Below are 26,579 nucleotides of genomic sequence, written 5' to 3'. Positions count from 1 at the left end.
CGCGTCCCCCGCGCTCCTTCCCACGGGCTCTGGCTTTGCTGAGCGGCAGAGGGGAGCAGGAGGGGCTCGGCCGGCACAAAGGCCGGCTCTGCTGCTCGGGGCGCTGCCCCTGCTCCCCCGGCCCAGCCCGGCCACAATGGGACGCGTGGGAAGCTGCCAGGCTGCCCTGGGAACGCCACGGCCCTCGAGACAAGGCAGGCAGGCACCGATAGAAACGATATTTTATTCCCTTCCCCTTAGGTCACAGCACAGAGCACACCAGCCCTCCAGCACAGCAGCACACTCGCCTATTTAAAAGGAGACACAATAGCTCAGTTTATTTTACAACAGTCAGGGTTTGGCCATTTTACACACCACAGGGAGCTCTTTGTTTCGTGGTAACACCGACGGCACACCAGGGACAGCACCGGGACACACACCGTGACACTCGGGGGCCAGACCGGGGCTCTGCTCTGCCCGGGAGCTCTCTGCAGCAGCCAGGACAGGGGGAAGGGACAAAACACGAGAGACACGGTCCCTCTGCCTGGCACAGATGGGACAGAGCTTCCCGGAGCCACCAAGCGATGCCAAGCATGCAGGGACACAGACCGCGCTGGAGGCAGGGCCACCACGGTGGGATGGACATGGCAGAAACTCCTCTCAAAACCATCCTGGGGGACAAGACCCCCTTCCCGTGTGGGGATGGCACCCTGAGGTGTTCCAGTGAACCCCACTGCTGTCCCCACCCAAGCTGGCAGTCCCCAGCCCCAGCGAGGTTTTACCTGCCTGTGGATTTGGGGAAGAGCCAAAAACCACAGGTTTGCTTCTGAACCATGAGGGGACACAGGGTGACAATGACCTCTGGGCTCAGCACGTGGTCACAGTGCAAGCTCAGGTGTGCAAAAGCCCTGAGAGTCACTCAGTGCCACCCTCTGCTGCTCCACGGGGAGAGGGGACAGCTGGCACCGGGGGTGACACGGAACCACCACGGGACAACACGGCACTGACACGGGTGGCACAGGGAGTGACAAGGCAGGGAGCAGCAGGAGGAGACGCTGCTGCCCCTTCCGTGCCAGAGACAAGCACACACAGGATCTCTGTTTCTCTTCAGCCCTTAGACCGTGCCGCCCACCCAGCTCTGGCTCATGGCAGGAGCTGGTTGGTGCTGTTGGCGAGGTCACTGTCGTGCTGCTGCCCTCACCCACCGTGCTGGGGACCTCACGGGCTTCCCTGCCACCACGGCCCTGCCTCACGCTTAAAGCAACATCCCACAGGTTTAACCAGGGACTGAAACGGGGAGTGCCAAGCAGGAGAGGCAGGAGAGCTCCCCTCAGCCTTGAGTCCAGCACCCCAGTGACCCCAGCGAGGAGGCTGAGCTGTGGGATGTCCCTGCCTGACTCGCCCCCCACCATGGCTGTTTTTAGGCTGGGGCATGCCGGGGGTTATTGCTGAAGTGGGGACGGGTGGCCCTGAAAAGGCTGGGCAGGTGCCCAGGGCACTGCGGGTCCCCAGGCCCTGCCCAAAGCCAGGGGGGCCGTGCTGCTGGCACTGGGCAGGGAATGGGGGTCCCTGACCCACAGCTCACACTCCCAGGTGCGAGGGCACCCCAAAGGGCAGCAGCCTGCCAGTCCTACAGAGCCCAAATCACACGCACGGTACAAGAAGGATGAGGAGAAAGTCACGATTACAACATCAGCAACAACTAGCCCTAGAGGTAATGATCATCTCACAGCGACGTTACACACCACGGGAGGCAGAGAGGACAGCAGAGTTTAGTCGGGTTAGGAGACAGGGAACCGGTGCTGGAGCACAGAGGGGGACACGGACACGGCGTCTCCTGAGAGGGACCAGCTGCTGGGGTTGGCTTTCCTCGCAGGCTGCGGGCATCTGCGCTCCCGGTGCCCCTCCTCGGGTCTCTGGCTCTGCGTGGGGAGCAGAGTGGTGGGTCAGGCTTTCCCCACGCAGGGCTGGCACCCCAGCAGCACAAAGTGCCAGCACGGGCTCCAGCCCTCCCCCTCTCCAATGCAGGCACAGCCCAGGAGGTTGGGCAGCTCAGAGTGAGACGCCCCAAGCAGTTCACACCCAGCTTTCCGAACACCCAAAATCCAAAACCACTCAGGGGTGGGGGAGCACCAGAAAAGGAAGTGTAACACAAGGGAAAATCCGGACAGATGCTTCCTCTTCCTGCCTGTGGACACTCAGGACCTCGCCAGCACTGAATTTCCTTGCTGTGGACCCCACTGGTGCTCACCCCCAGCCCATCCCAGGGATGCAGAGCTGCTCAGCACCCCACAGGCAGCCCCACAGCCCCACAGGCAGCCCCAGCTGTCCCTCCCATCCTGACACCCCCACCCAGCCCAGCCTGGACTCACGGCGTTGGCTCCTGCTCAGTTCTCTGCCTTCTGCGCCGCCGTTGCTGCAAAGGGAAGAGCAGAGGGGTTTGTGGAGCCTGCCCAGCGGGGCTGTGACACGGGACACAGTGGCACAGTGACCCCAGCACTGTGACCTTACCGTTCGAGGTGATCAGGTTCTCTGCCTGAGCCTCCTCGTCCCCTGGAGCCCTGCAAGGAGAGCAGCAGGTGAGGGCAGCCGGGATCTGTGCCCCACCCGGGGCTGGGGTGGCCGGGAAGGTGCATGGGGAGCAGGCACAGCTGCTCCCCCAGATTTGGGCACCCCAGAGGGACACCCAGAGAGTGCAGCCCCTCTGCCAGCTGTGAGAAGGAGCCACCTTTCCCTTTCCAAGGGAGGTGTTCCCCACCAGGCTGCCCCCACTCACCTGGGCTTCTGCTTGAAACTGCACCTGCACCTCCTGCCTGCAAGGGGAGAGAAGCTCCGTGAGCGTGGCCCAAGGGGAATGGGATGAGTTCCCACCACGGGAACAGCTGCCCCAGCCTGCCAGCCCAGCACCCACCACCTCCCCAACTTACTGAGGATGAGGAGAATGCCCACGGTGAACAGGACCACGGCGAACACCAGCCCCCCGATCCTCAGGCTCTGGTAATCTGGGAGGGGGACACACAGGGCTCATTCCTGCTGGGCTCCGGGAGGGGAGGGCTCTTTGCTGCCCACAGCACCCCCACAGCCGCCCCTCACGCTCAGCCATGCCCACTCACCATAGTTAAAGGGATCCTCCTCCTCCTTCTCCGGGGCGGCCACTGGAAGGGAGCAGACAAGGGGGGTGTGAGGTGAGCGAGCCCCTGGCAGAGCCCTGCAGCTCCCCACAAACTCTGGGGCTCTGGGCTCTCATGGCCGCTGCCCCACGCCCCCCTGCAGCCCCCCTGGTTCCTTTTGGGGCTGCTCCCGGGTGTGTGGGGGCAGCACGGGCACCTACCGTCGGCCACGGCTGCGGGGACCAGCAGGGAGCACAGGAAGATGAGCGCTGCCTCCATGGCTGCTGCGAGAGAGGGAGAAGAGGGTGTCAGCACCCAGATACCCAGCGGGGCACTGGGACAAGGCCAGGGAGCTGCAGACAACCTGTGTGGGCAGGCAGGGCCAGCCCATGCCATGGCAGGAGCCAGGCTGGCCCTAGGAAGCACCCAAGGTGCCAGGTGCCATGGCTGCACCCAGCCCAGCAGTTCAGAGGCAGGAAGGGAAGGGTTTCAGCAGCCAGACAGACTTTTTTTGTGGGGTTCTGTGACGTATTTTCGACCATCTCTCACTTGGCATAAATTGCAGTGCAGTCTCAAATTTGCTCTGCAGGCATGGGGCCAACACCCCAAAATCCCATCCTGTGCACCTCTGGCAGCACTGTCTGGATTCTGCTGGAGCTTTGGCAGCTTCTGAGGCTGTGTCTATTCCCTGGGGAGCCTGGGCAGTGCCCAGCACCCTCTGAGGGAAGAACCTTTTCCTAATATTCAACCTAAACCTCCACAGAGACACAGAAAAAAACCCAAAAAGGCTGGATTTACAGTTACCCTAGTTTACTAAAACACTCAAGCCTAAATCCCGCTGTCTTTGGGAGAAGCTGACATAACTTAACCAGTTTGCTGAATATTTCCAGCCTCCTAAACTGGGACAGACTCCATTCACACTTGGGATTATTTTTTTAATGTGGTACGTTTCAATTAAAAACTTTGTCAGGAAGATTTAAGAGACACCACGGCAGAAGAGGCAAGAGGAACAATTTTAGCTCGCTCTTTCCACATCTGCTCTTAAAACTTCATTGGTTTTGAGCATCCCAGAGCTCCTCTCAGCACGGCACGGCCCGGCACCCGGCCGTCAGCCCCCGACCCGGCCCCTGGTGATGATTTGTCCCAATTAGCACAGCAATTACAGCCCCGCAATGAGGCCAGTGGCCCTGGTGGGACTGAGCTCAAAGACACGCTTGCCCTCCGGGCTCCCTGCGGCAGCAAGGAGAGAACATAAATAACCTCGGTGTCCCTCCCGGCGGAGCCTGTCCCTGTCCCCATCCCTGGGGACACCCGGCCGGAGCTCGGACCCCCCTCCCCGGCTGTGAGGATGCTGCGGCCGGGCCCTGGCGCTCCTGCCAGCCCAGGCCGTGTCCCCAGCTGCATTTGGGATGGGCACCTTCGCTGCTGGGACAGACCCGGCAGCGCCGCTGTGCCAAGGGAGGGAGGGCATCGCTCGCCACCGCCTGCTGCCAGCATCCCTGCTGCCAGCATCCCTTCTCCAGCTCCGGGGGACAGCGGGGAGCTGGCACGGGGCACTGCGGACCCGCTCGGGGACACCTCGTGCCAGGCGGGGAGGGCTCGGCTGCTCCGGGGTGCTGGCAGGCTGGCCGCCCCTCCGTGTCCCCGAGCTGCCCCGGGCGCTGCCGCCGCTCTCAGCGGTGCCAGGCGCTCACCCCGTGCCCCGGCGCCGGGCTGGGTGGCCATACATGGTCGGGAGCACGGGGAGGGCTCGCCGCTGGCTCGGCGCTCCGGGGAGGTTATCGGGGGCCCCGAGTGCCACAGAGCTGCTGCAGCTGCCGCGCTGGATCCGTGCCGATAAGGAAGGGGCCCTCGACACGGCAGGAATTCAGCTCGCTGAGAGTGCAGAGCCCGACCTGGTTCCGCTGCAACCCCCAGCCCAGCTGCCCCGGGACACCGAGGTCCCCCAGACCCCCTTTCCCCGTCTGTGCTCCTCGCTGCCAGGCAATGCCCAGCAGAGCTGGCCCCAGCAGCGCTGGGCTCCGCCGCCTCTCCCAGTGCTGCCCTTGGGAGCCAGTTCCATCGCACCCACCGGGGAGGCAGCGCCGGCCCCACCGACACCCGCAGGACCCGCCTCGCCCATCACAACCAGCGGCATCCCAGGAGAGCTCCCATCCCTCCCTCCCTGCCTCCCTCCCACGGCTTGCCATTCCGAAGGAGAGGAGATGTGTTTACCGAGCACTGGAGGGTTTCATCCCGCCCTGCTGCAGCTGCTGGGCCATTGTGCAGCGCGGGCCTGCGAGAGTGCACCCAGACAAACCCCCTCGTTTGCTGAAATGCAGATTTTGGGGTAATTACCAGCGCTTAGAAACACACACAAAGAACCCACAGCTGGTGACTCAGTCACTTCGAGCTGCACATGTCCTTTCCCTCGTGTTCTTTGTCTCTTCACCACTGCGAAATCAGTCACTTTGCCCCTGCGAGGGCTCAGTGTGTGCACAGGGGCTGTGACCCAGCTCACGGCCTCGTGCAGTGATCAATATCATTTGGCTCCCGTATTTCTCAAACAAATCATCAGATTTGTTGTTGTTCTGCTATTTTCCAGCCACTGGATCATTCCCTGAAGAACACACTCGGGGAATTTTGCATTATCCCCTGCCCCGAGCCCTGCCCAGCCACGCACACGCCCTCCAAGCCTTTGCTCAGCATTTGGCTTCTCGCACGCAGCGCGGCAGAGTTCGCTGCTGGGCCGAGCCAAGCACGCAGCACACATATGCTCTTTGTTTTTCTATCTCAGTTCCTAGAATTCACACACTTGGGCGCGCTCAGACTTATCTCCGCACGAGCGAGCCGCCAGGATTGGCAGTGTCCCTGCTCCAAAGGCAAACACGGCGCTCCGCCGTGCAAACGAGCCCAGCTCTCCAAGGAAGCATATGCCTTGCAAAGAGCCACAGGTTTTTTGGGTTGCTCCAAGCTGGCCCACCCACTTCTTCCTGAAGCTGAAATAAAGTGAGAAGAGCGAGCAGTGCCGGGGGTTTGCCGCTCTCCCCGCTCCTGCTGAACCCAGCTGCGCCTTGGCACAGGAAAGGAGAGGAAAACAGCAGCTGCCACGTCCCACAGCCCAAACCTTTCCTTGTTTCTTCTCATTGGTGAGACAAAGTTTAGAATCACCACCCCGAACACCACAGGCAGTGGCAGTGCCTGACTTAACCAAAACACGGGGGTTTCCTGTTAAAACTGCGAGATCCGGTGCGACACGGAGAGAGGCGGAGCAGCACAGGAGCCGAGCAGCAGCGTCCAGAGCTCTCCTTCCCTCTCATCCCAGCTCACCCTGCTGCTTTCTGAGGGAAACCAGGCGCCTTCCCCCCATCCCCAGGCCCATAGAAGAGCCGGTGGCAGGAGGAGGCAGCAGGAATTTGTGAGGCTCAGGGGGAAGGAAGCAGCCACGCAGAGCGAGGAAGTACACGGAGCTCGCTGTTCTCTGGGTGGACGTGGAGGAGAGTGGGCTGGGGGATTAACCCAGAGGCAGCAGGGCTGGAGCTGCCCCGTGGTGAGGCTCAGTTCCCCTGCCCAGCGCAGCCAGCAGTGGCACCGGCCGGGTGGCAGCGCAGGGTGACAGCCTGGCACCAGGAGCTGCGAGCCACCCGTGCCCACGCGAGCCGGCCGGATGATTCAGAGCCCTGCCGCCGCCCTGCCACGCGTGCAGCCGCCACTCCTGCCACAGCCACAGCTCCTCCTCAGCCTCTTCCTCCCGGATAATCCCTCCTCGATCATTCCTGCTGGCTCGGGAGAGGAGCAGGCAAATCCGGGCAGACAGACCCGGTCTCTCCTGCCTGGCTCAGCTCTCTGCAGCACAGCAAATCCTGCCAGAGCAAGGCAGGTGAATTTGTAGTGCCGTTGGATCTCCAAGTCCCCTTTTCCTTTCCATTGTTTTGCATAGCTCTGCCCTGTCAAGTCTCAGCCATCACAGCGCAATTCCAGCAGCCTCCGCCTTCCGTCAGGAGTCCTCAGGGCATCTCCAGAAGATCAGACCTAGTTAAAATCTCTGGTTTCTGTGCAAAGCCCCCCAGACCGTGACAGCAGCGCTCCGTTGCCCGGGGCGTCTAAGAGCGTGCATGTGTGAATGGACATTTCCAGCTCTGCATAGATGTGCTCTTCTGCCATTTCACGTCAGCATCAATCTGGCTGTTAATGTGCTGCTGTTGTGCCTCGTGCTTCTAAATGAGGGAGGAGAGGAGATTTCCAGCCCTCCATTCTGGTGTGGACGGCCCTTCCCAAATCCGGTGCTGATTCAGAGGCTGGCTGGATGGGAGACACGCTTTACTGCAGTCTAATTGTCTCTTGTGCTGGTTTGGGGTGCCTCTGAGTGCTCCTTCCCTCACCTGCACCCAGAACTCCACTTGCCTCCTGCAGGGCTTCTTCCAGCCTCATGGAACTGACCCTGAGCCATTGAGGAGCCTCAGCCAAGACTGCCTGGCCATGTGTGGCTCACCACAGTCCCCAGCCCCCCGATTGTGGGAACTCAAAATGCCTCTCAGACATTTTTAGAGGCTCCAGGCCGTGGTCAGACGCAGTCTGGACCCCAGCAGGCAGCTGGATTTAGCTGTGATTTCGAGTTTGAACCATGGAATGAATTACCAACTTTGAAGGTAGAACAAGCAGTCACAAAGTGCTAGATAATATAGTAAATGTAGTCACAAAGTAGGGGGAAATATTTTTTGATAGTGTACAGGGGGGTTTTAGTGCATGTACAGGGGGGTTTTTACTTTGTACATGGGGGTCAGAAGTTCTAAGATGGAGGAAAGTGGGCTGAACCCATCCTCCTTCTTTCTTCTTCCTTGCCTCCATGTTCTTGGTGATGTTGGCACTCACAGATTGGTTTAGAATAGAAAAACACTTGGTAACGTAGGTAATAGGTATTGGGGGATAATTGTAAACATGTTATACGTAATATATCTTATAAAAGATAGCAGCAGCCCTGGGCGGGGAGAGAGGAGAAGAAGACACCGGACAGTCAGGGTGTCAGGAGTGTGTGCCTCTCTGCCTGGGCCGCTGACCAAAGGGCCGCAGCCCGAGAACTTAATCTGTTAGATAACTAGCAATAAAACATCTTGAGACCGAACAAGAAGAGACTGTGGAGTTTTCCTTTGGGAACGCGGGTTGGAGGAGAAGCTCTACCACCACACAGGAACCCCAGCCAAACCCGGGGTTCCGACACCCGATGACACCCCAGTGAGGCAGCGAGGCCAATCCTTCACTGGGACAAACCTCCAGTGCTCAAACCTGCTGAGCTTAGGGCTGCCTGGCCAGGGAACCCATCCCGGGCTCTAGCAGGCAGAAAACATCACCACCACCTCCCACAGGAGTCTGATGCTCCCGATCCCTCCTTATTTGATTAACAGATAACCAAGGGCTGTAAACCTGACTGTGCACCTGCCCGGATCCACCGCACCCTCGTTTGGCCACACACCGGCTGAATGAGCCCGGCTCTGCAGGGCCATCAGCCACGAGAATCCTACAGGTGAGACAAAGGAGAGGTTCCCTGGAGGATCCCGGTGGTGAGAGCACCCCAAACCATCAGAACAGGCTGGCAGAGCAGCGTGCAAGGAGCAGTTTGAGGCTCCTGAGTGTGCTGGTACCACAGCAGTGCCACGCTCCGCAGCACATCAGAGCGGACATTTTCTCCCTTCTCTCCTCTGCTGTCACCATCAGCCACGACCACCGTGAGCACAAGGCAGACAGCAGTGCCCAGCAGCACGGCTGCTGTCCCCACAACGCTGCCCCAGGCACAGAGTGATGGGCAGGTGGGACAGGACAGGACACCTCCGTGCTGCCAGTGCCTTCTCCATGCTCAGGGACACAACAGCTGCAGAGCTCAGCAGCCTCTTTACCCCTTGCAAACACACAAACAGCCTGAAAGGCAAACACGGGGCAGCAGCTGGACACAGAGCTGCTGCTCTGCTGTGCCAGGGAGTGCCCTCCACACCTGGCAGAGCTGTGGCTCCTCACCAGGTTTTACGGGAGGGGGTAGGTTGAGACAAAGCAGATAAAATTTCCAGGTGAGTGTGAGCCATGAGGCTGACGGGAGGAAGGTGCAGGCAGGCTCACACCTTGCAGGCACAGGATATCCTCCAGCAGGTTCCAAAGACGCTCTAACAGGTGGCCTGGCTCGGCAGCCATGGCACGTCATGCTGGCAGCTCTCCACTTCACTCTGCCCAGGAACCATGGTCCAGTTGTGCATGGGCAGGGATTCTCCGGGTTTGTCTTTGTTCCAAACCGGGAGCAAAACCACCCAGCGGGGCTGGAAATCCCAGCAGGACCCACCAGCATCTCGGAGTGCTGCGGGCTTGCCAAAATGGGTGCTCCATGCTAATCCACACACGGCTTCCCCCGAGAGGCTGCTCCTTCTCGCTGCTTATTCACATCCACACAAACCACCTGTCACTTTCCCTCCCACAGAAATATCCCTGCAAGATCCAAGTTCCACCACATGGACTCCAAAACCCGTTTCTTTGGAAGCATTAATTACACACCCTGAGAGACACGCTCTTCCCTTCCTCCGTACGCCTTGCCGGGATGAGTGCTTGGCTATTTACGCACGGTGTTACTACAACACGGAACAACTGGAGCCAGAGCGCTGCCAAGGGCTGCGAGAGCGGGATCCCCCGTGCTCCGGGACCCCCCGTGCTCCGGGATCCCCCCGTGCTCCGGGACCCCCCGTGCTCCGGGATCCCCCCGTGCTCCGGGACCCCCCGTGCTCCGGGATCCCCCCGTGCTCCGGGATCCCCCGTGCTCCGGGACCCCCCGTTCCCCGCAGCTCCGCCAGCCTGCGGGGCACCGCCCGCGCTCCGGGTCTCCCCACGGTGGTCTCGGGTGGGCTCCGCCGGGGCATCCTCCCCGGCACGGGGGGCCGGTAACCAGGCAACGGTGGGATACGGGAACCCGCGGTACCCGGCGTTGCCATGGCAGCCGCCGGGGCCGGGATGCGGGCGGGCCGGGGCGAGGGGCGATGCCCCGGGGCAGCGGGGCGGGGTCGCGGCCGCTCCCGGTGGGAGCGGGCTGGGGCTCGGGACCGCACCCCGGGAGCGGGGCACGCACCCCCGAGCGGGCGCTGCCGGGCGGACCCCGAGCCCCCCGAGCCCCCCCAGCCCCCCGTTCCCTCCCCTCCTCCTTCCTCCCCAGCGGCCCCCCGAGGTCCCCGGCCGGCCGGACCCACCTGAGGCGGCCGGGCGGAGCCGGGCAGAGCCGGGCTGGCCCCGCGGCTCCGGGCGGCGCCGGGGGAGCGGAGCGGAGCGCGGAGCGGGCAGAGCCGCACAAAGCGGAGCGGGCGGGCGGGGCGGGGGCGGCGCTGCGGGGCGGGGGGCGCGGGCAGCGGCGGGGGCGCGGCCAGCACGGCCCGGCCCCCGGCGGCTCCCAGATCCCCCCAGAGGAAGGCACGGGGATGCTCAGGGGGATGGAGGCCCTCTGCTCCGGACAGCGCTGGGCGTGTGCAGCCTGCGGAGGAGACGCTCCAGGGAGAGCTCAGAGCCCCTTCAGCGCCTAAGGGGGCCCCGGGAGAGCTGGAGACGGACTTTGGACAAGGGATGGACTGGAGAGACAAGAGGGGATGGCTTCCACTGCGAGAGGACAGGGTTAAATGGGATACGGGTAAGAAATTCTTCCCTATGTGGGCGGTGAGGCTTTGGCACAGAGTGCCCAGAGAAGCTGTGGCTCCCGCGTCCCTGGAAGTATCCGAGGCCAAGTTGGATGGGGTTTGGAGCAAGCTGGAATAGTGGAACGTGTGTCAGGCATTTGGAACTTGATGGCCTTGAAGATCCCTTCCAACCCAAACCATTCTGGGTTCTACAACATTCACGGTGCCTGCAGGGTGCAGGTGTGGAGGAGAAACCCTCACTTGGCTATGAAACATCCTTTCCACAGCACAGCAGGCCTGGACTCTGCCCTGAGCTGTGCTCCGGGTGTGGGGGGAGCCAGGAGCAGACTGGGAGCCCAGAAAACACACACAGATGAATTTCATCACAGCACAGAGGCCCTGCTGTCCTGCTGCCTCCTGAGAGCTGGGGAAGGGGCCGCCAGGCTGCCAGGCCAGGTGGCCCAGCTCACAGGGCTTCAGTCACGACACTCAGCCAATCTCAGGGTCCACCCGGGTCAGGGTGGGCAGCAGGGCCACCTCCAGCCTGGCCTGGCTCAGTTTCAGGCACAGCCAGGACCTGATACCTGCATTGCCTGCCCTGAGCCCAGCAGCATCTGGCAGCTGCACAAAACCAGACCTGGAGTGGCCCAAGGCAGGCCAGGAAGCAGGGCAGGCTTCAGACAGCCAGGGCAAACGTGGTGTGACAGAAGGGCTGGACAAAAAGCCCTGTGAGAAGCTCTGGAAGCCCTGTCACAGAGCTTTGTGGCAAGCCCCAGTTCTTCCCATCGCAAGCCAGGCGTGTTGGGAGGAGCGAGGTGGGCAGGGAGCTCCTTGCTCGGTGCAGGCTGTCAGATGGGAACAGCGTGCTGGTGGCACTGCCAGGCAGCAGCTGAGAGCCGTGGGCACCGCCCTGTCCCAGGCCAGGCTGGCACATCTCTGTCTGCCTGGCTGCTGCCCTGGAGAGCCATTTCTTCTTGGAAAAGCACCTCAGCAATGCTGTCAGCCCTGAGCTGGCTCATCCCCTGCTAACTCCAACGCAGCTGAGATAGAAATCAGGCAGTGACGGCGCCGTTCCACAGCCATCTCCCCGCTTCCAGTAAAACATAAAAAGAAAATAAACCAGCACTGGCATTTCAAGGCAATTATTCAAAGGGTCAAGAGATACAGACACAGAGGAGCTGGAAAACATCAAGTGCCTCTAATGCATAAGGATAACAGGATAAGGCTTTTGGTTTCCCTGCCAAGAGTGAGGCAGGGATCAAGCTATTGTAATCAAGTTTTGGGCTTCTCTGACCTTATCTGCTTCTCAGCTGTCGTTGTCCACAGCACACAGTGAAAGATGCAGGTGTGACCATGCCCTGGGGGCTGCAACGAGCACGCTGGAGCTCTGCAGAGCCCTAAGCACAGACGCCCCATGCAGCAGCAGCCAGGACACAGCTGGATCTGCGCTCCCTCCCTTGGATCTTTATTTACAAATTCCCAAGGAGCTGCCCAGAGTGAGTAGAATAATAATAAAAAAAAAAATCATCAGCAATTTTATTTTCCTGTACAAACTCAGGAAAACTAGAGATCCCAATGTGAAAGTGGGAAGGGAAGAGGAAAAGCAGCTCCAGCAGTCGCTCATGGTAAACATCTGCTCCCCAGAGCTGGGCTGCTGGAGAGGCTGTGCCGAGCTCCAGCTTCCCTCCTGGAGAAACTGGGCCAAAAGTGATGCAGAGGCCAGGCAGGAGATGCTGATTTATGTTAACAAGAGGGCTGGGCTGGTCTCCTCGGCTGTCTGAGAGAACAGGAACACTGCCACTAGCTCCAGCAGAGCCTGGGGCAGGGACAGAGCCCCTTGCTCTCCAGAACTTTCCCCTCCAGTTTTAAGATCTCTCCCATAACGCCAAGCTTGGAAATTTCCTGTTCAGTGGCAACGCCGCCCTTGGTCCCGTCGGGGACGCGGGAGAGCGGAGCAGTGACAAAGCTGTGTGCAGCCATAGGCTGTGTTTACCCCAATAACAGCATTTCCAGCAGGCCCGGTGGCTCCTCGTGTCCCGAATCCCTGCAGGAGCGGGGACCCAGCACTGGCTGCTCTGAAGCTCCTGCACTGCTGAAGCCCCTTGGTGCCAAGTGAGGATGTTCCTGACCAGGGAAGGGAGCCAATCCCCAGCTAGAGGAAAAGCATTTTTGCAGAGAAACATCATCGCTGAAACCCCATAAACAAATGTGTTTGGACAGAACAAAGAGCTATAAAAGGAGAGATCGGGAAAACCGCGGCTAATGGGCGGTAATTCACGTGCTGCCCGCCAGGCTGTATTTTGGTAATTTGTGTCCCTTTGGGATGCTGGCCTATGATCTCCAGAGCTCAGAGGAACTTGGGAGCAGCCCAGGCAGATGTGGGGCGATGCTGGGCACCCCTTGGCTCGGAAGGTGCTCTGGAGCAGGACACTGAACAAGCAAAGGGCTTTACAAGAGCCACAGGTGATGGCTTGGGCTGTCCCAGGAGCTCCTTGGGGCTGGGCTGGCACCCACCACAACTCTGCTCCCCCCAGGAGTGGAAGCAAAGCGGTGCCTAAGGCGTCTGCTTCATCTACACAGCCTTTGGGAACAGCACGACAGCCGTGGCCAGGCTTCACGGGAAAATAATCGCTCCTAATCTGCTTAGAAAACTTCATCCCTTGGGAAAACACAGCATACCTGCCTGTGGGCCTGGGGGGACACACTGCTGGATGGCAGGTTTAGAAGAAATCAATTCAATTTGTATTGGGGGCTGACTTGGCGCTTCCCAAAAGGCACCGACTCCCTCCCTTTGTCTGAGTTCAGCTCACCCAGCACTGCCCAGACCCGCAGAGGGAAGCAAGGCCAGGAACTCCCAGCGGTGGGCGGGTGGCAGCCCCGGCCCCAGGGACAGGCAGGTGCTCCCTGCACACCCAGACCGGCCCAGACCTGCTGTCCCAAAATCCCAGCGCAAACCACAGCTGCCCATAGCCTTTCCCAGAGGAAGTGGTCAGTGCTGGGAACCCAGGGGATGTTCCCAGGACCTGAGCAACTCAAAACGTCCCTTTTCCCCCAGCCACGAGCAGCACCCAAAGGGCGATGGGCAGGAAGGGCCACTCCATCACAAGCCCCACGCGCTGCTCCCCAGGGATCCTTGGCACCTTGGCACGCTGCTGCTTCCTTTCCAGCCCATCCCAAAGAGCCACCTCCACGTGGGACACTACCAAAACATTTATTAGAAGAGTGCAGGGTGGCCAGGCTCCACAGAACCCCCCTGCAGCCTACCACAGGGCTGGGGAGGGGATCAGGGAGGCTCTGCTCACTCTGGGGATCTCCTGGTGTGCCCCAGCATCAAGCAGGAGATGAAGGCACTTGTTCCCTCGAGGGAAATGTCCCTGCTGGGCAGGGAGGACAGGCTGGCTGTGCCATCCCTGCGGGCAGGAGGCAGCACCCGGGCACCGCAGAGCTGCCAGCAGGGAGATGCAGGGCTGGCTCACGCTGGGCACTGCCCGCGAGGCTGATTGCTCTGAGCCACGCTCCAGCGTGGCCTTTGGCTGCCGCTGGTGCTGTCACAGCTGCCACAGCCACCCCCGGGGCACAGACCACCCCACGCCGCCGCCAAACCCTCCCGGAGCAGCCCTGGGAGGGAGCGGCGGCTCAGACCGGAGCCACGGCATGGGAAAACAAACCAACGGGCATTTCTCTCGCAGGCAGGGACGTCTCGCAAAAGGCACTTCCTAAATCCCTGCGCAAACACGCGAGCGGCGCCCGCCCCTCCCAGAGGGAGGAAAATCTGCAGCTCGGGGCTCCCCTTGGCAGCAGAGCCGCCAGCGTGGCCCCGGAGGTGTGGCAGTGTGGACACAGCGGCCACATCCTGCACCCTAGGGTGGCACAGCTGTGACCTGCCTAAAAGAGACAGTTCCCACTCCACGGGCGCTGCTGGCAGCCCCTCGCCCGCTGAGTGTGCCACGGCCCTGCCAGGAAGCACTCGCACACCCTGTCCAGACAGGTCTATTTACAGGAGAGCCACAGACACGGGGCAAGGAGGTGTCCCCCAGCCAGCACGGCCAGCCGCTGGCATGGGCTGTGTCCCCCCGGGCTGGGCTGGTGCTGTGCCCACCATGCCACCCCTGGCACCAGCCGAGGGCAGGGTCACTTTGCAGGTGCTGTTTCCAGAGTTCGGGGGCAGCCACGGGTCCCTGGCTGCACGGACAGTCCAAAGAGGTGGGGACTTGCTGGTGGCATCGTGCCCTGGCAGCGGCTTGGGGCAGTGGCCCGTGCCAGGCGGAGAGGCACAGCTCAGGCGAGTGTCCATCCTGCCCTTAGTCGTTCTCGCTCTGCCAGGGACAGAGAGAGGAGCGGGGTGAGGTGCCAGGGGCTGGGCTGGGGTACAGCCCTCTGCAGGGCCGCCCTGCCCAGGCACAGCCCTGCCACCTCACCTCCATTTTGCTGTATATCCAGCCGAGGAGCTTTGTCACACGTGTGTACACTCCGGGCTTGTTCTTCTGGCCACATCCTGTCCCCCAGCTCGTCACCCCGGCCACGTACCAGCGGCCATCGTCCTCACACACCAGGGGCCCTCCGCTGTCACCCTGGCTCAGAGGGGCAGAGCAGTGAGGAGGGGACACAGGAAACCCTCTGTGGGCACCCAAAATGGGAGATGCCCCTCTATGGGCACCCAAAATGGGGCAGCTGTGCCCTGGTGTGGAGATGTCCCTCTGTGGGCACCCAAAATGGGAGATGCCCCTCTATGGGCACCCAAAATGGGGCAGCTCTGCCCTGGTGTGGAGACACTCCTCTGTGGGTACCCAAAATAGGAGATGCCCCTCTGTGGGTACCAAAAATGGGAGATGCCCCTCTATGGGCACCCAAAATGGGGCAGCTGTGCCCTGGTGTGGAGACACTCCTCTGTGGGTACCCAAAATAGGAGATGCCCCTCTGTGGGTACCAAAAATGGGAGATGCTCCTCTGTGGGCACCCAAAATGGGGCAGCTCTGCCCTGGGGTGGAGATGTCCCTCTGTGGGCACCCAAAATAGGAGATGCCCCTCTGTGGGTACCAAAAATGGGAGATGCTCCTCTGTGGGTTCCCAAAATGGAGCAGCTCTGCCCTGGTGTGGAGACACCCCTCTGTGGGCACCCAAAATGGGAGACACCCCTCCGTGGGTACCCAAAACGGGCAGCTCTGCCCTGGGGTGCCCCCAGCTCACCTGGCAGGCGTCCTTCCCTCCCTGCAGGTAGCCGGCGCACATCATGCGGGGGGTCAGGTAGCCCTCGTACACCTTGTCGCTGTTGCAGATCTTGTAGTCGATCAGCTTCACCTCGGCCTCCCGCAGCTTCGGGGACGTGTTATCTGCAAGGCAGGAAGAGCTGTGGGGCAGGGGGGGCCTCGTCACCCCCCACCGCCCCCGGCCCCTCACCAGCGAGGGAGGAAGCGGCTGCTTCCCACGGCTTTCTGCAAAGCCTCGCAGCCGGCAGGGCAATCCCGGGAGTTATCCCTGCGGAAAGCCCTCGAGGGTCCCAGCAGGGCTGCGCTCGGGGCAGGAGCTGCCCGCGGGGAGCCGCGGTCCTCCCTCACCTTCATTCTCCCTGGTCTTCCCGAAGCCGGTGATGAAGCAGGACCGGCCGGTCTGGAAGCGCTGGCCGTACATGGGCAGGCAGGCGGGGCGCACCTGGGCTGGAGGAGGGGATGGCAGCGAGGGGTGAGTCACCGGGACACGAACCGGCACGGCCCCGCAGCCAGGGAGGAGCGTGGGGCGCAGGAAAGGCTCCCCTCTCTGCCCACCCCACCCGCGTGGGGCTGGGGGCACAGCGGAGCCCGCGGCTGCCAGACCCTTCCTGGCCACGGCAGAGCTGGGTGCTCCAGCTGGCAGAGCCCCACCACCCCATGGCTCCCAGGGCACACCTCTTGTCTTGTGCATCTCCCCAAACATCACCCAGCACCCAGCCAAGCCCAGGTAGGCTGGGAGCCCTCACCTGAGAGCGTCAGCGGCCTGGAGAGCCTCATCAGGGCGATGTCGTAGTCGTCGTGGTCGTCGCTGTAGTTGGAGTTGATGATGACCTGGGTCACGGGGATGCCCTCCATGGGCTGCTTCAGGTCTGACACCCCTCCGTAGACCTTCCAGTCGTCCAGGATCTTCATGCTGTTCCTGGCAGGGCGAGATGGGGCAGCAGGGAGTGAGAGCCGGGCTGCGGGGCCGGGCTGGAGCCCGGGCTGGCGGCAGCACTCACATGAAGAAGCAGTGGGCAGCGGTGAGCACCCACTGAGCGTCGATGATGGTGCCGCCGCAGATGTGGATGGGCCCGTACTGCACGCTGACCTGCCAGGGCCATTTGTTCACAGAGGTCTCCTTCCCACCGATGATCCGGCCGGAAATCCTCTGCCCGCAGGCTGGAGGGGACAGCAGGGCTGGGAGAAACGCTCGGGGAAAGGGGAGCACCGAGGGGGACACACACAGCACCCCCACCACCCACAGGAACCACGCTTATTGCAGGGAATGCACTGCTGGTGGTTTTCTATCACCCAGAGAATTTGCTGGAAGACGGAAAAAATGGAAGACGTGCCATTTTCCCAGCCCTGGGCTGAGAAGGGGGGAAAGTGCTCCCAAGGCTGTGAAAAGGGGACCCACCCTCGGCTGTGTCCTAGCCAGCTCCTTACTTGTGCATCGCAGGGAGACGTACTTTCCCGTGAGACACTGGGAGCTGCGGGAGAGAGGAGCCAGAGCCTCAGCCCCGTTCCTGTGGCACCAGGCACGGGGGCAGAGGTGACCCTGGTACCTGTTGAGGCTCTGCTGGATGGTCTCTCGCTCACCAGTCACCGTGAGGCTCTTGCCAGAGACGTGCAGGGGGATGTACTCGGTCTGGGACGCACTGGGAGGGGAGAGGACAGGCGCTGAGGGTCCCCCCAGCCGGGCGTGACCACCTGGTCCCTGCTCTGTGCCCAGAGCAGCGCTGGACACGCCGCCTTCCAGGGGGAAAACAGCCCAGCAGACCCTGCCCTCAGAGCAGCGGCTTGGCAGGGCCCCAGCAGCCGAGCAGAACCCCCCGTCCTGCAGGAATTACTTCTGGAATCCCAGCTGCCGGCAGGTTTTCCTGGAGAAGGACTCGTCCCAGTCGCTGCTGCACACCGGCAGCCACTGGCTCTCGGTGCTGGAGTAGACGTGGAGCAAGGACTCCTCGGATGAGAAGCGCACTGTGGGATGGAGCAGGGGGTTCAGGGGTGCTCCCAGGGCTCCCCTCGTTCCCACGGTCCCAGCTCCCGTGCCTCACCGCAGCCCAGCTCGTCGCTCCTCTGGGAGCAGTCGACGACGCCGTCGCAGCGCACGGCGCTGTCCTTGCAGCTCTCGGCTGGCTCCTTGTACACGATGCCCGTCTGCGACCTCCAGAACATGACTGGAAGCGGGAGGACACCACGCTGAGGCCAGGGCTGGCCACGGGTGAAGGGCTGTGCCCCGCTTGGGTGGGCATCTGGAGGCGTGCCAGGCACAGGAGCGTTCCCCATCACTGGGTGTGAGCGTGAGGTGTGTTTGAGCGAGAGTGAGGAGCTGCTGGACGCAGGGCTGGGGGAAGACTGGCCACCCTGAGCACCCCCTGTGCTGCCCCTCTGCTGCACGCCCCCCTCCCTTCACCCACAGGAAAAGCGTTCAGCCTGTGAGTGCTCCAAGCCCACGGGCTGGAGAGCGCAGCTGGATGCCAGCAGGACTGAAGGGACACCCCGGTGCCTGTTCTGCCTACGGACCATGATTTGTCCTGGGGAGGGCAATGTGGGTGCTGCCGGGTGCCCTGCTGCCCACCAGAGCAAGCCCAGCAGAAGGAAAGCTCACTGCAGCCCCAGTTCCCCAAACACTGGCACCAGCCCAGGCAGCAGATCTCCTTTGCTCTTTCCCCAGCTCAGCTTCTCCACCAGGCGTCAGGAGCACTCAGGGAACGGGAAGAACACATCCCTGTCTCTGGGCCAGGCCTTTTCCTCTGGCAATTCCCAGTGTGGATATCCCCAGACTCTGCTGACTCCCAGCTCCTCTGAGACCCCCTCCAGGAGCCTGGAGCCCCCCCGGGCTGGGACCCCACTCACACAGCAGGATGAGGGCGACGAGCAGCACGATGAGGACGGAGACGCAGAAGACGAGCGCGAGCCGCCGCTGGCTCATGCAGGGAGCTCTGAACATGGAGGATCCTGGCAGCAGGGCACAGGCAGGCTCAGGGGGCAGCTGCCTCCTCGGGACCCACCTCTGGGCTGTGGGAGAGCAGGGCCGTGCACACCCCAGCCTGCCCTGTGGTCTGTGCTCTCCCTTGCCCCCCACACCCCTCACGCCCCAGGGAATCTCCAGCCCGTGGCTCCCTGTGACCTCCCTCCATCCCTCCCCACGCCGGGAGGGAGCAGGGCCGTGGCTCAGCCCCAGCCCATCCTTACGTGTGCTCTCGCAGGCCGAGCAGGGGCTCGGGGCCGGGCCGGACTCGGGGCTGTAGGGTTTGAAGCTGATGCCCAGGACGTTCTCTCGAGGCTGCGGAGGTCGAGCACCGAAGATGCTGCCGACCGTGGAGGCATGGAGGAGGCTGGGAGAGACACTGCTGGGCGAGGCAGTGGTCTGTGGGCAGAGGGGACTGTCACCAGCGGTGACTGCTGCCCACCAGAGTCACCCAGCTGCCACCCTGCCAGCCGTGAAGGTGAAAGCAACACAGAGATCTGGCACCACAACGAGCCTGTTCCTCACGGAAACATGAGCCTCACGGAGAATCACACCTCAGTGCCTCTGTCTGCACCAGAACCTGAGCCACAGCCCACCCAGGATGGCCAAAACCCTCATTGTCACCGGGTTTTCCCCTTCAGGCAGCTGAACTTCCCAAAGCCATCACGGTGAGCCGAGCAATCAGCCGGGTATTTGGCATCGTGACAGTCAAGCCGTGGCCCAGTTCCACGGGGCCAGTGCCCCAATTTATGCATCCATCCTTAATTAGCCATTTGAAAAATACAGTGCAATTTCCAGCTGTCATTTAGTAATACTTAATAATCGGTGTTTTCCAAGCCCTGAAACGTCCTGCACCCTGGAATGCTGCTCTGCAGTTGTGTCACTCCTGATCCATGAATTCACAAAAGAATATGTATCTGTTTCCTTTCCTCAAAATACACTCTTCCTTTGGTGACAGAAGCCAGAGCCTCTCATTTTTCTCCAGAGAGGGCCTGCGAACAAATCCCAAAATAAATGCTGCTTCCTCTACCTTTTGTAGGATGGATGGGGCTTGGAGCAACCTGGTCCAGTGGGAGGTGTCCCTGCCCATGGAATGGAGCTGGAGCTGGGTGAGCCTTCAGTCCCTTTCCATCCAAACCATTCTGGGCAATGAGAACTTCTGAAGGGGAGCCCACGAAGTGGAGCCACCACCCTGCAGGGACCACTTATCACCCAGAGATGGGCTCCAGCACATCCCTCTGGGAGCCTGTGTCTGCTTTTTGGCCCTGCACTGCTGGAGATCACCTTTCTCCATCAGCAGGAACCATCCCTCTCCCTGCTGGGCCAGCGAGGAGCGCTGGGGCTGGAGCACGGCTCTGGGGCAGGACGGGGACACGGGGACACCGGGGGAGCCTCCCTCGCCCTTCCAGCTGCCTTTTCTCCCACTCGTGTTTCCTGCCGGGAGCCCCGAGGAGCAGCAGTGAGGCTGCTGGAGCTCTGTGAACGTGGCTGTGCCTCCCTGGCCGTGCACTGCTGGAACTTCCTGGGCACTACCTGTGAGTCACGGCCCGGCGTGGCCAGTGTCCTGCACGGGGTGCGAGCCCAGCTGCACACCGGGCACACCTGAGCTGCACCGGGGCACACCTGAGCTGTACCGGGGCACACCTGAGCTGCCCTGCACACCAGGGCACACCTGAGCTGCACCGGGGCACACCTGAGCTGCACCAGGGCACACCTGAGCTGTACCGGGGCACACCTGAGCTGCCCTGAACACCAGGGACACACCTGAGCTGCACCAGGGCACACCTGAGCTGCACTGGGGCACACCTGAGCTGTACCGGGGCACACTTGAGCTGCACCAGGGCACACCTGAGCTGCACTGGGGAGACACCTGAGCTGCCCTGAACATCAGGGACACACCTGAGCTGTACCGGGGCACACCTGAGCTGCCCTGCACACCAGGGACACACCTGAGCTGCACCAGGGCACACCTGAGCTGCACTGGGGCACACCTGAGCTGCACCGGGGCACACTTGAGCTGCACCGGGGCACACCTGAGCTGCACCGGGGCACACCTGAGCTGCACCAGGGCACACCTGAGCTGCACTGGGGAGACACCTGAGCTGCCCTGCACACCAGGGACAGACCTGAGCTGCACTGGGACACATATGAACTGTCCTGCACTGGGAACACAGCTGAGCTGCACTGGGGACACACCTGCCCTGCACCAGGGACACACCTGTCCTGCACACTGGGAACACACCTGAGCTGCCCTGTACATTGGGAACACACCTGCCCTGCACCAGGGACACACCTGGCCTGTACTGGGAACACACCTGCCCTGTACACTGGGAACACACCTGCCCTGTACACTGGGAACACACCTGCCCTGCTCGGGCTGGCCGCAGAGCCAGTGATCACAGCACCCTGGGCTCCAGGCCTCCCGCCCTGGCCAGCAGCGCCGTGTGCGGGGCCACCCCCGGCACAAAGCTCCTCCCAGCCCCCGGGCCCCTGGCACAGGCACCGCTGGTGGCCCCCGGCCATGGGGAGCCACCTCCCCACCCGTGTGGAGCTCCCCGGGCTCCTGCGCACGGGGAGGAGCCCAGAGAGGCACTTTCTGTTTCTCTGCATCAGCCCCACTCAGCCCTTCCCCACCTGACAGCAGAACAAGCCGGGATCTCCTCCAGGTTTCCCAGATTTCCTGGCACTGCTGCAGCCTTGCCTTCTCCCAAGGGTGCCAGGGAGCCCAGGAGAGCCCCTCAGCTTCCTCCCCTCAGCTGGGAGGGCTGGAGGGTGCCCTGCAGTGCCCTCCTGGAATGAGCCTGAGCAGTCACAGCACTGATGGGATTTCAGCTCTCACACACCCGAATCGTGGGGCATCCCCGGGTACCCCCAGTGCCCGCTGCGGGTGGCACCCAGAGCTCTGGCAGGTCCTGAGCAAAGCAGCGTGGGGATGCCAGGATGCCAGGAATGCTTCCTGGGAAAATAACTCCTGCCTGCGCTGAAGTGAGGGTTCTGTAAATCCCCTTTCCCCCTGGCATTTGTGTGCTCTCTCCACGTCTGATGTATCACATCTCACCCTGCAGCAGCTGTAACCCTTTGCTTATCAGACCAGCAGCACTGCAATCCTCCGAGGGAGAAACCTCTCCCTCACACACAGAGAACACAGCCCAGCTTCCCCAGGGAGCCAGCAGTGCTGGATGCCACAGCACTCCCACCCCAGTGTGCAAATATTCCAAATTAACACCGAAATGTGCCATGGGTCACGCTGCTCTGAGCGCTCCTCAGCAGGAAGCACATACCCTTTCTTACACTCAGGTGAACTTTCAGCTGCTTATTTCCTTCAAAGTCTTAAGTCTAAATAATTCTGTGGGCTGCCAGAAAAGGTAGCAGAGGTGCTACCATGGGTGAGCAGTGCAGGGCAGGAGCAGCAGAGAAAACAGCGGTGGTTTCGCAGAGATGTTTCTGCTGGGAGAGCGCGTGACCCCGGTGAGCGAGCGATGCCTCCTGCCCACAAAACCTTTACTCATCCTTCGCTGGCTTTTGAGTAAAAGTCAGAGGCAGAGCCGAGCCCGGATCACACGCGCCGCTGTGGTTTGAGCCCTTTCCCCCACGGCCTCTCTGCAATGCTCCAGCAGCCACAGGAGCGATCCCTGCCAGCCGTGGGGAGGGGGCACAGCCAGCCCCTGTCTGTGGCACACAGGGCAGCCAGGAGGGACCCTGGGGACACTCAGGGACTCCTGGCCAGCTTTGCTCACCTTGAGCACAGTGGATGCTGCCTGTCTGCAACAGCAGCCCTCTGCTAAAGCTGCCAGGGGTGCGAACAGCACCTCACACCCTGTCCCTGCTGCGAGGCTCGGAGCAGAGCTGGGCAAGCAGCAAGGTGCAGCAGCAAGGTGCCCGTCCCCTTTGCGCCGTGAGCTGCTGCGTGCACTGACCTGCAGCTCCCTGCCCTGACGTGGGGAGAAGGCCCCCAAACCCACGGCAGCCAGGAAAATCACCAGGGGAAAGGTGATCCAGACTGGGCTGGAGGCTCAGCCAGCAGGCAGCCGCAGTTTCGGAGTGGGAGGGAAAGCGGAAGCCGGGGAACACCTGGGTGTTGCAACCAGAGCCGGGGCCCAGCCACGTCTTGGAGGAGCAGAGGGACACAGAGCTCCCAGAAATCCAGAGCATCAAGAGGGGAGAGGGGAGAGAGGGCTTAAAGAAGCGGGGAGGAGCTGCCTCAGATCCTTCTTCCCACCCTCAGCACAGCTCCAGCTGCTTGCTGCACTGTGTCCAGTCGGGGAACTCCTTCACCTGGCTGTGAAGCAGCAATTGTCTGCCCAGAGCAGCTCAGCCAGCACACAACGGAGGCATTGTCCTTGCCAGGGACAGATGTCCCCAGCCTGAGAGAGCCCCATGTCCCTCTGGGTGACAACGGCTGAGTGGGGCCTACCTGGGAGGGGACAAAGCCCAGCGCCAGAGCAGGACGAGAGGACACTGCCAAGCCCCCGATCCACACAGCAAAGTGGAACCCCAAAGCCAGCCCAGTGTCCCTTTGCAAGAGCAGGGGACTGTCGACTGAGCCAGCCCAGTGTGGCCAGGGACGGCTCATCCTGTGCCAGTGTGGGCACCCTTTGGGCACAGACCCGAAATGTTCCAGGGGCTGAGGAAGCACCGCTCGCCTCACCCCACAGAGGGGCAAACAGAGACCTGGAAAGACAAAGCGACGCTGCTGCCATTGCAGAGCCAAGGGTGGCTCCTGGCACTCCTGATGGCCCATTTAACCCCAGTGACAAAGCCAAGGTGGCCCAGTGGGGTTGTCCAGTATTGGGCAACTGCCTCTGCATGTGGCCATCCCAGTTCCTGCCCCACTGTCACCACGATGCGGTGATGCCACCCTGCTTTGGAGCCACCCAGAGCTGGGACCCTCAGAGCCAGCCAACACCAGCACGAGCCCACTGTGCCCTGCTCGTGGCTGGCACCCCCAAAGGGGCAGGAAGAGGATGGTATCAGAGCTGGCTCTGCCTCCCCTGGAGCCCCATCCACGCCATCACCGCCGCCTTTGTTCCGGATGTCGCTGGCACAGCCGGCGCTGCTCAGCACCGTAATTACTCCTGCCTCGCCCGGTGCCCGGCCGGGATGGATGTTTTCCTCATGACAGGATGCTCAGCAAAGCCCCACATCCAGGGCTGAGCAGATCCCAGTCAGCCCAGCCCAAAAAGGCACAGGGAAAATGCCCGGAGAGCAGGCGAGGGGAGCAGCAGGGCTGTGCCCACCGGCGCAGCGCTGCCGGAAAGTGCCGGAGGGCTCAGGAGCGTACCAAGCGGCACCAGATCCCTCTGGCAGCATCAAGTTGTCCCCTCAGGTCACAGCTCCAGCGTGGCAAAGCACCCGGGAGCCTCGACAACGCTGCCGGCACAGGGCAGGCACCAGGGATGCTGCTGGCTGCCCTCCCTCCGGTGCCAAGGGGTGCCAGAGGCGGCAGCTCCTCAGGCAGCTCCTCCGGCTCCTGTGCTCTGAAGGGACACCCCGGAGAGCAGGAGGGAGAGCCCGGTGCCTCCACCAAAGCCCGAGGGGAGCCGCCCGCACTTACCGGGGAGGTTTTGCCGTCCATGGGCCGGGGTCGCGGCTGGGCTGGGCTCAGAGCTGCGGCACGGCCATGGCAGCAGCGCGGTGCCGAGCGGGGCCGGCTGCGGGGCCGGGGCTGGAGCTGTTTGGCACTCGTACGTCAGTGCCAGCGCCGGCAGCAAACCTGTCCGACCTGCCCGGCCCCGGCGCCGCCGGTTTCCCAACGCTGCGGGCGCAGCTCCGACACCTGCGCGCTGCGGCCGGCCGGGATGCGGGGCAGGGCCGGTGGGGATGCGGGGCAGGGCCGGCCGGGATGCGGGGCAGGACCGGTGGGGATGTGGGGCAGGACCGGTGGGGATGCGGGGCAGGACCAGCCGGGATGCGGGACAGGACCGGTGGGGATGCGGGGCAGGGCCGGTGGGGATGCGGGACAGGGCCGGTGGGGATGCGGGGCAGGACCGGTGGGGATGCGGGGCAGGACCGGTGGGGATGCGGGGCAGGGCCGGCCGGGATGCGGGACAGGACCGGTGGGGATGCGGGGCAGGGCCGGCTGGGATGCGGGGCAGGACCGGTGGGGATGCGGGACAGGACCGGTGGGGATGCGGGGCAGGACCGGCCGGGATGCGGGGCAGGACCGGTGGGGATGCGGGGCAGGGCCGGCCGGGATGCGGGGCAGGGCCGGCTGGGATGCGGGGCAGGGCCGGCTGGGATGCGGGGCAGGGCCGGTGGGGATGCGGGGCAGGACCGGTGGGGATGCGGGGCAGGACCGGCCGGGATGCGGGGCAGGGCCGGCCGGGATGCGGGGCAGGGCCGGCGGGGGTGCGGGGCAGGACCGGTGGGGAGCCCCGGCCCAGGAACGACAGCATCCCGCGGCTCCCGCTGCTCTCCTGGCTGCCTGCCCACCCGAGCCCCCCTTCCTGCCCTCTGTGCCCCCGCAGCTCTCCTGCCCAGCCCAGCGCAGGGGAGGGGAGGCACAGCCGTGCCCAGCCAGGAGAAGCTCGCTGCTGGCACCCAGAAGTCAAGAATTCCCTGTTCCAAAGGAAATGAAATGCCGTTTCCCTCTGGTTTCTCTAGAGGCCTTTTAATTCCTTTAATTCCTTTGATGATTTCCCTGCAGGCACAGCCTGGGGGATGCTCTGCTTGACCAAGAACTCAGGTGAAACAGGTGGAAATTCCCGGATTAAAGGAGAAATCTGGCTTCATCCTGTGCTTTCTTTCCAGACCCATGACCCTCGGTGCCACAGGTTTCTCGTTGCATTATTCTTAGTGTAAGTCCCTCGTTCATCCAGCTCCCCACCCCACCCTGCTCATCAGAAGGGCAGGAGACAAGCGGGGACATCCAGGCTCGGAGGAGCCCTGCTGCAAAGCCCCTTCCTTCTGAGGCTGGAAAGTTTGGGCTGGATCCCTCTGATCCTGCTCTCAGCTCCCAGAGGGTTCTGAGCCAGCCCTCACTCCTCATCCTCTGTAGTTTTCACAGGCAGGAGTGGCTTTTGGGGTTTTGTTCCATTGTTTTTTGTGCCTCTGCAGGCTGTGCCTGCTCAGTGCCAGGGGTGGCCAAGCGCTGAGCTGCTCCCTCAGGCAGCCCTGAGCCAGCCCTGCCCTCTTAAGCTGCTGTGTCCACCCCAGAAAGGGGTTCTCAGAAAACAGCTCCAGGAATCGTTCACTGCTTGCTACAAAGCCACCTACAGAGGGCAAGTTCCAGGGAACGGGGTGTGTGGCTTGGCGCCAGCAGCCTGATGGTAAATGTCAGCATGCACACAGCTCCCAGGTGAAATCCTCACCTTTCCTGCTAGCAACGCTGCTGGGAGCCCTCCCTGCAGCCTCCTGCCCTCCCAGCCATTAAAGAGGAGCTAAAACACACAGCCAGAGCCGGCTCCACAGGCCAGGAGAGCTGCTCCAGCCTCCAGGCTGGCGGCAGTGGGGATGAGGATCCCTGCGGCAGGGCTGTGCAGAACCAGCCCCCGGGCCCATCCCTGCCCTGCTCGGTGCAGCACCGCCTGCCTGGCCCTGGGAACAATTCCTGAGGGACAGCAGGGAGGGAAATGCACGGACCCGGGTGCTCCTGGGCTGGGCTCCTCTGCCGTGTGTCCACGGGAGGCATTTCAGGGTCAGCCACATCCTCTGTGTCCCCTCTCCTGTGGCACCTGGCCGTGCCCTCCCTGCAGAGCTCGGGCTCCACCCCGGG

The 26,579-nt window shown here is 62.4% G+C and overlaps 2 protein-coding genes across 4 annotated transcripts; both read right to left on the bottom strand.

The window, feature by feature from the left end:
- Positions 1-204: 204 nt before the first annotated feature.
- FXYD6 (FXYD domain containing ion transport regulator 6) lies at positions 205-10,407 on the bottom strand. 2 transcript variants are annotated; one of them, XM_077788036.2, is made up of 8 exons: positions 10,286-10,407; positions 3,311-3,373; positions 3,093-3,134; positions 2,907-2,981; positions 2,756-2,792; positions 2,491-2,540; positions 2,352-2,395; positions 205-1,901 (listed from the first exon to the last, which is right to left on the bottom strand). In XM_077788036.2, the coding sequence occupies exons 2-7, from the start codon at positions 3,366-3,368 to the stop codon at positions 2,367-2,369; spliced, it is 291 nt and encodes a 96-aa protein (XP_077644162.1). In that variant the 5' UTR covers positions 3,369-3,373; positions 10,286-10,407; the 3' UTR covers positions 205-1,901; positions 2,352-2,366. The 2 variants fall into 2 exon arrangements, with proteins under 2 accessions (XP_077644162.1, XP_031362702.1); XM_031506842.3 differs by having other exon boundaries at positions 3,311-3,370.
- Positions 10,408-10,559: 152 nt separating this feature from the next.
- Positions 10,560-24,609, bottom strand: TMPRSS13 (transmembrane serine protease 13). Of its 2 annotated transcripts, none has more exons than XM_085560286.1 (13): positions 24,420-24,609; positions 19,090-19,264; positions 18,751-18,912; positions 17,949-18,071; positions 17,742-17,871; positions 17,457-17,549; positions 17,338-17,381; positions 16,911-17,070; positions 16,656-16,828; positions 16,258-16,356; positions 15,890-16,032; positions 15,121-15,273; positions 10,560-15,018 (listed from the first exon to the last, which is right to left on the bottom strand). In XM_085560286.1, the coding sequence occupies exons 1-13, from the start codon at positions 24,438-24,440 to the stop codon at positions 15,004-15,006; spliced, it is 1,491 nt and encodes a 496-aa protein (XP_085416412.1). In that variant the 5' UTR covers positions 24,441-24,609; the 3' UTR covers positions 10,560-15,003. The 2 variants fall into 2 exon arrangements, with proteins under 2 accessions (XP_085416412.1, XP_085416413.1); XM_085560287.1 differs by having other exon boundaries at positions 18,751-18,852; positions 24,420-24,608.
- Between the last annotated feature and the right edge of the window lie 1,970 nt (positions 24,610-26,579).

The sequence above is a fragment of the Lonchura striata genome, chromosome 24 (genome assembly GCF_050655825.1).
Source record: "Lonchura striata isolate lonStrDom1 chromosome 24, ASM5065582v1, whole genome shotgun sequence".
Lineage (NCBI taxonomy): Eukaryota > Metazoa > Chordata > Aves > Passeriformes > Estrildidae > Lonchura > Lonchura striata.
This window is presented reverse-complemented; position numbering and strand designations above follow the sequence as displayed.

Coding starts and splice junctions, on each gene's coding strand:
- TMPRSS13 (XM_085560286.1), bottom strand. CDS start 24,440: ATGGACGGCAAAACCTCCCCG. Junction 18,072..18,750: donor CGTCGCCCTCATCCTGCTGT/GTGAGTGGGGTC, acceptor TCCCGCTTCCAG/TCATGTTCTGGAGGTCGCAG. Junction 17,382..17,456: donor ATCCAGCAGAGCCTCAACAG/GTACCAGGGTCA, acceptor TCTCTCCCGCAG/CTCCCAGTGTCTCACGGGAA.
- FXYD6 (XM_077788036.2), bottom strand. CDS start 3,368: ATGGAGGCAGCGCTCATCTTCCTGTGCTCCCTGCTGGTCCCCGCAGCC. Junction 2,982..3,092: donor GGAGGATCCCTTTAACTATG/GTGAGTGGGCAT, acceptor TCCCCCTCCCAG/ATTACCAGAGCCTGAGGATC. Junction 2,396..2,490: donor GAACCTGATCACCTCGAACG/GTAAGGTCACAG, acceptor TTCCCTTTGCAG/CAACGGCGGCGCAGAAGGCA.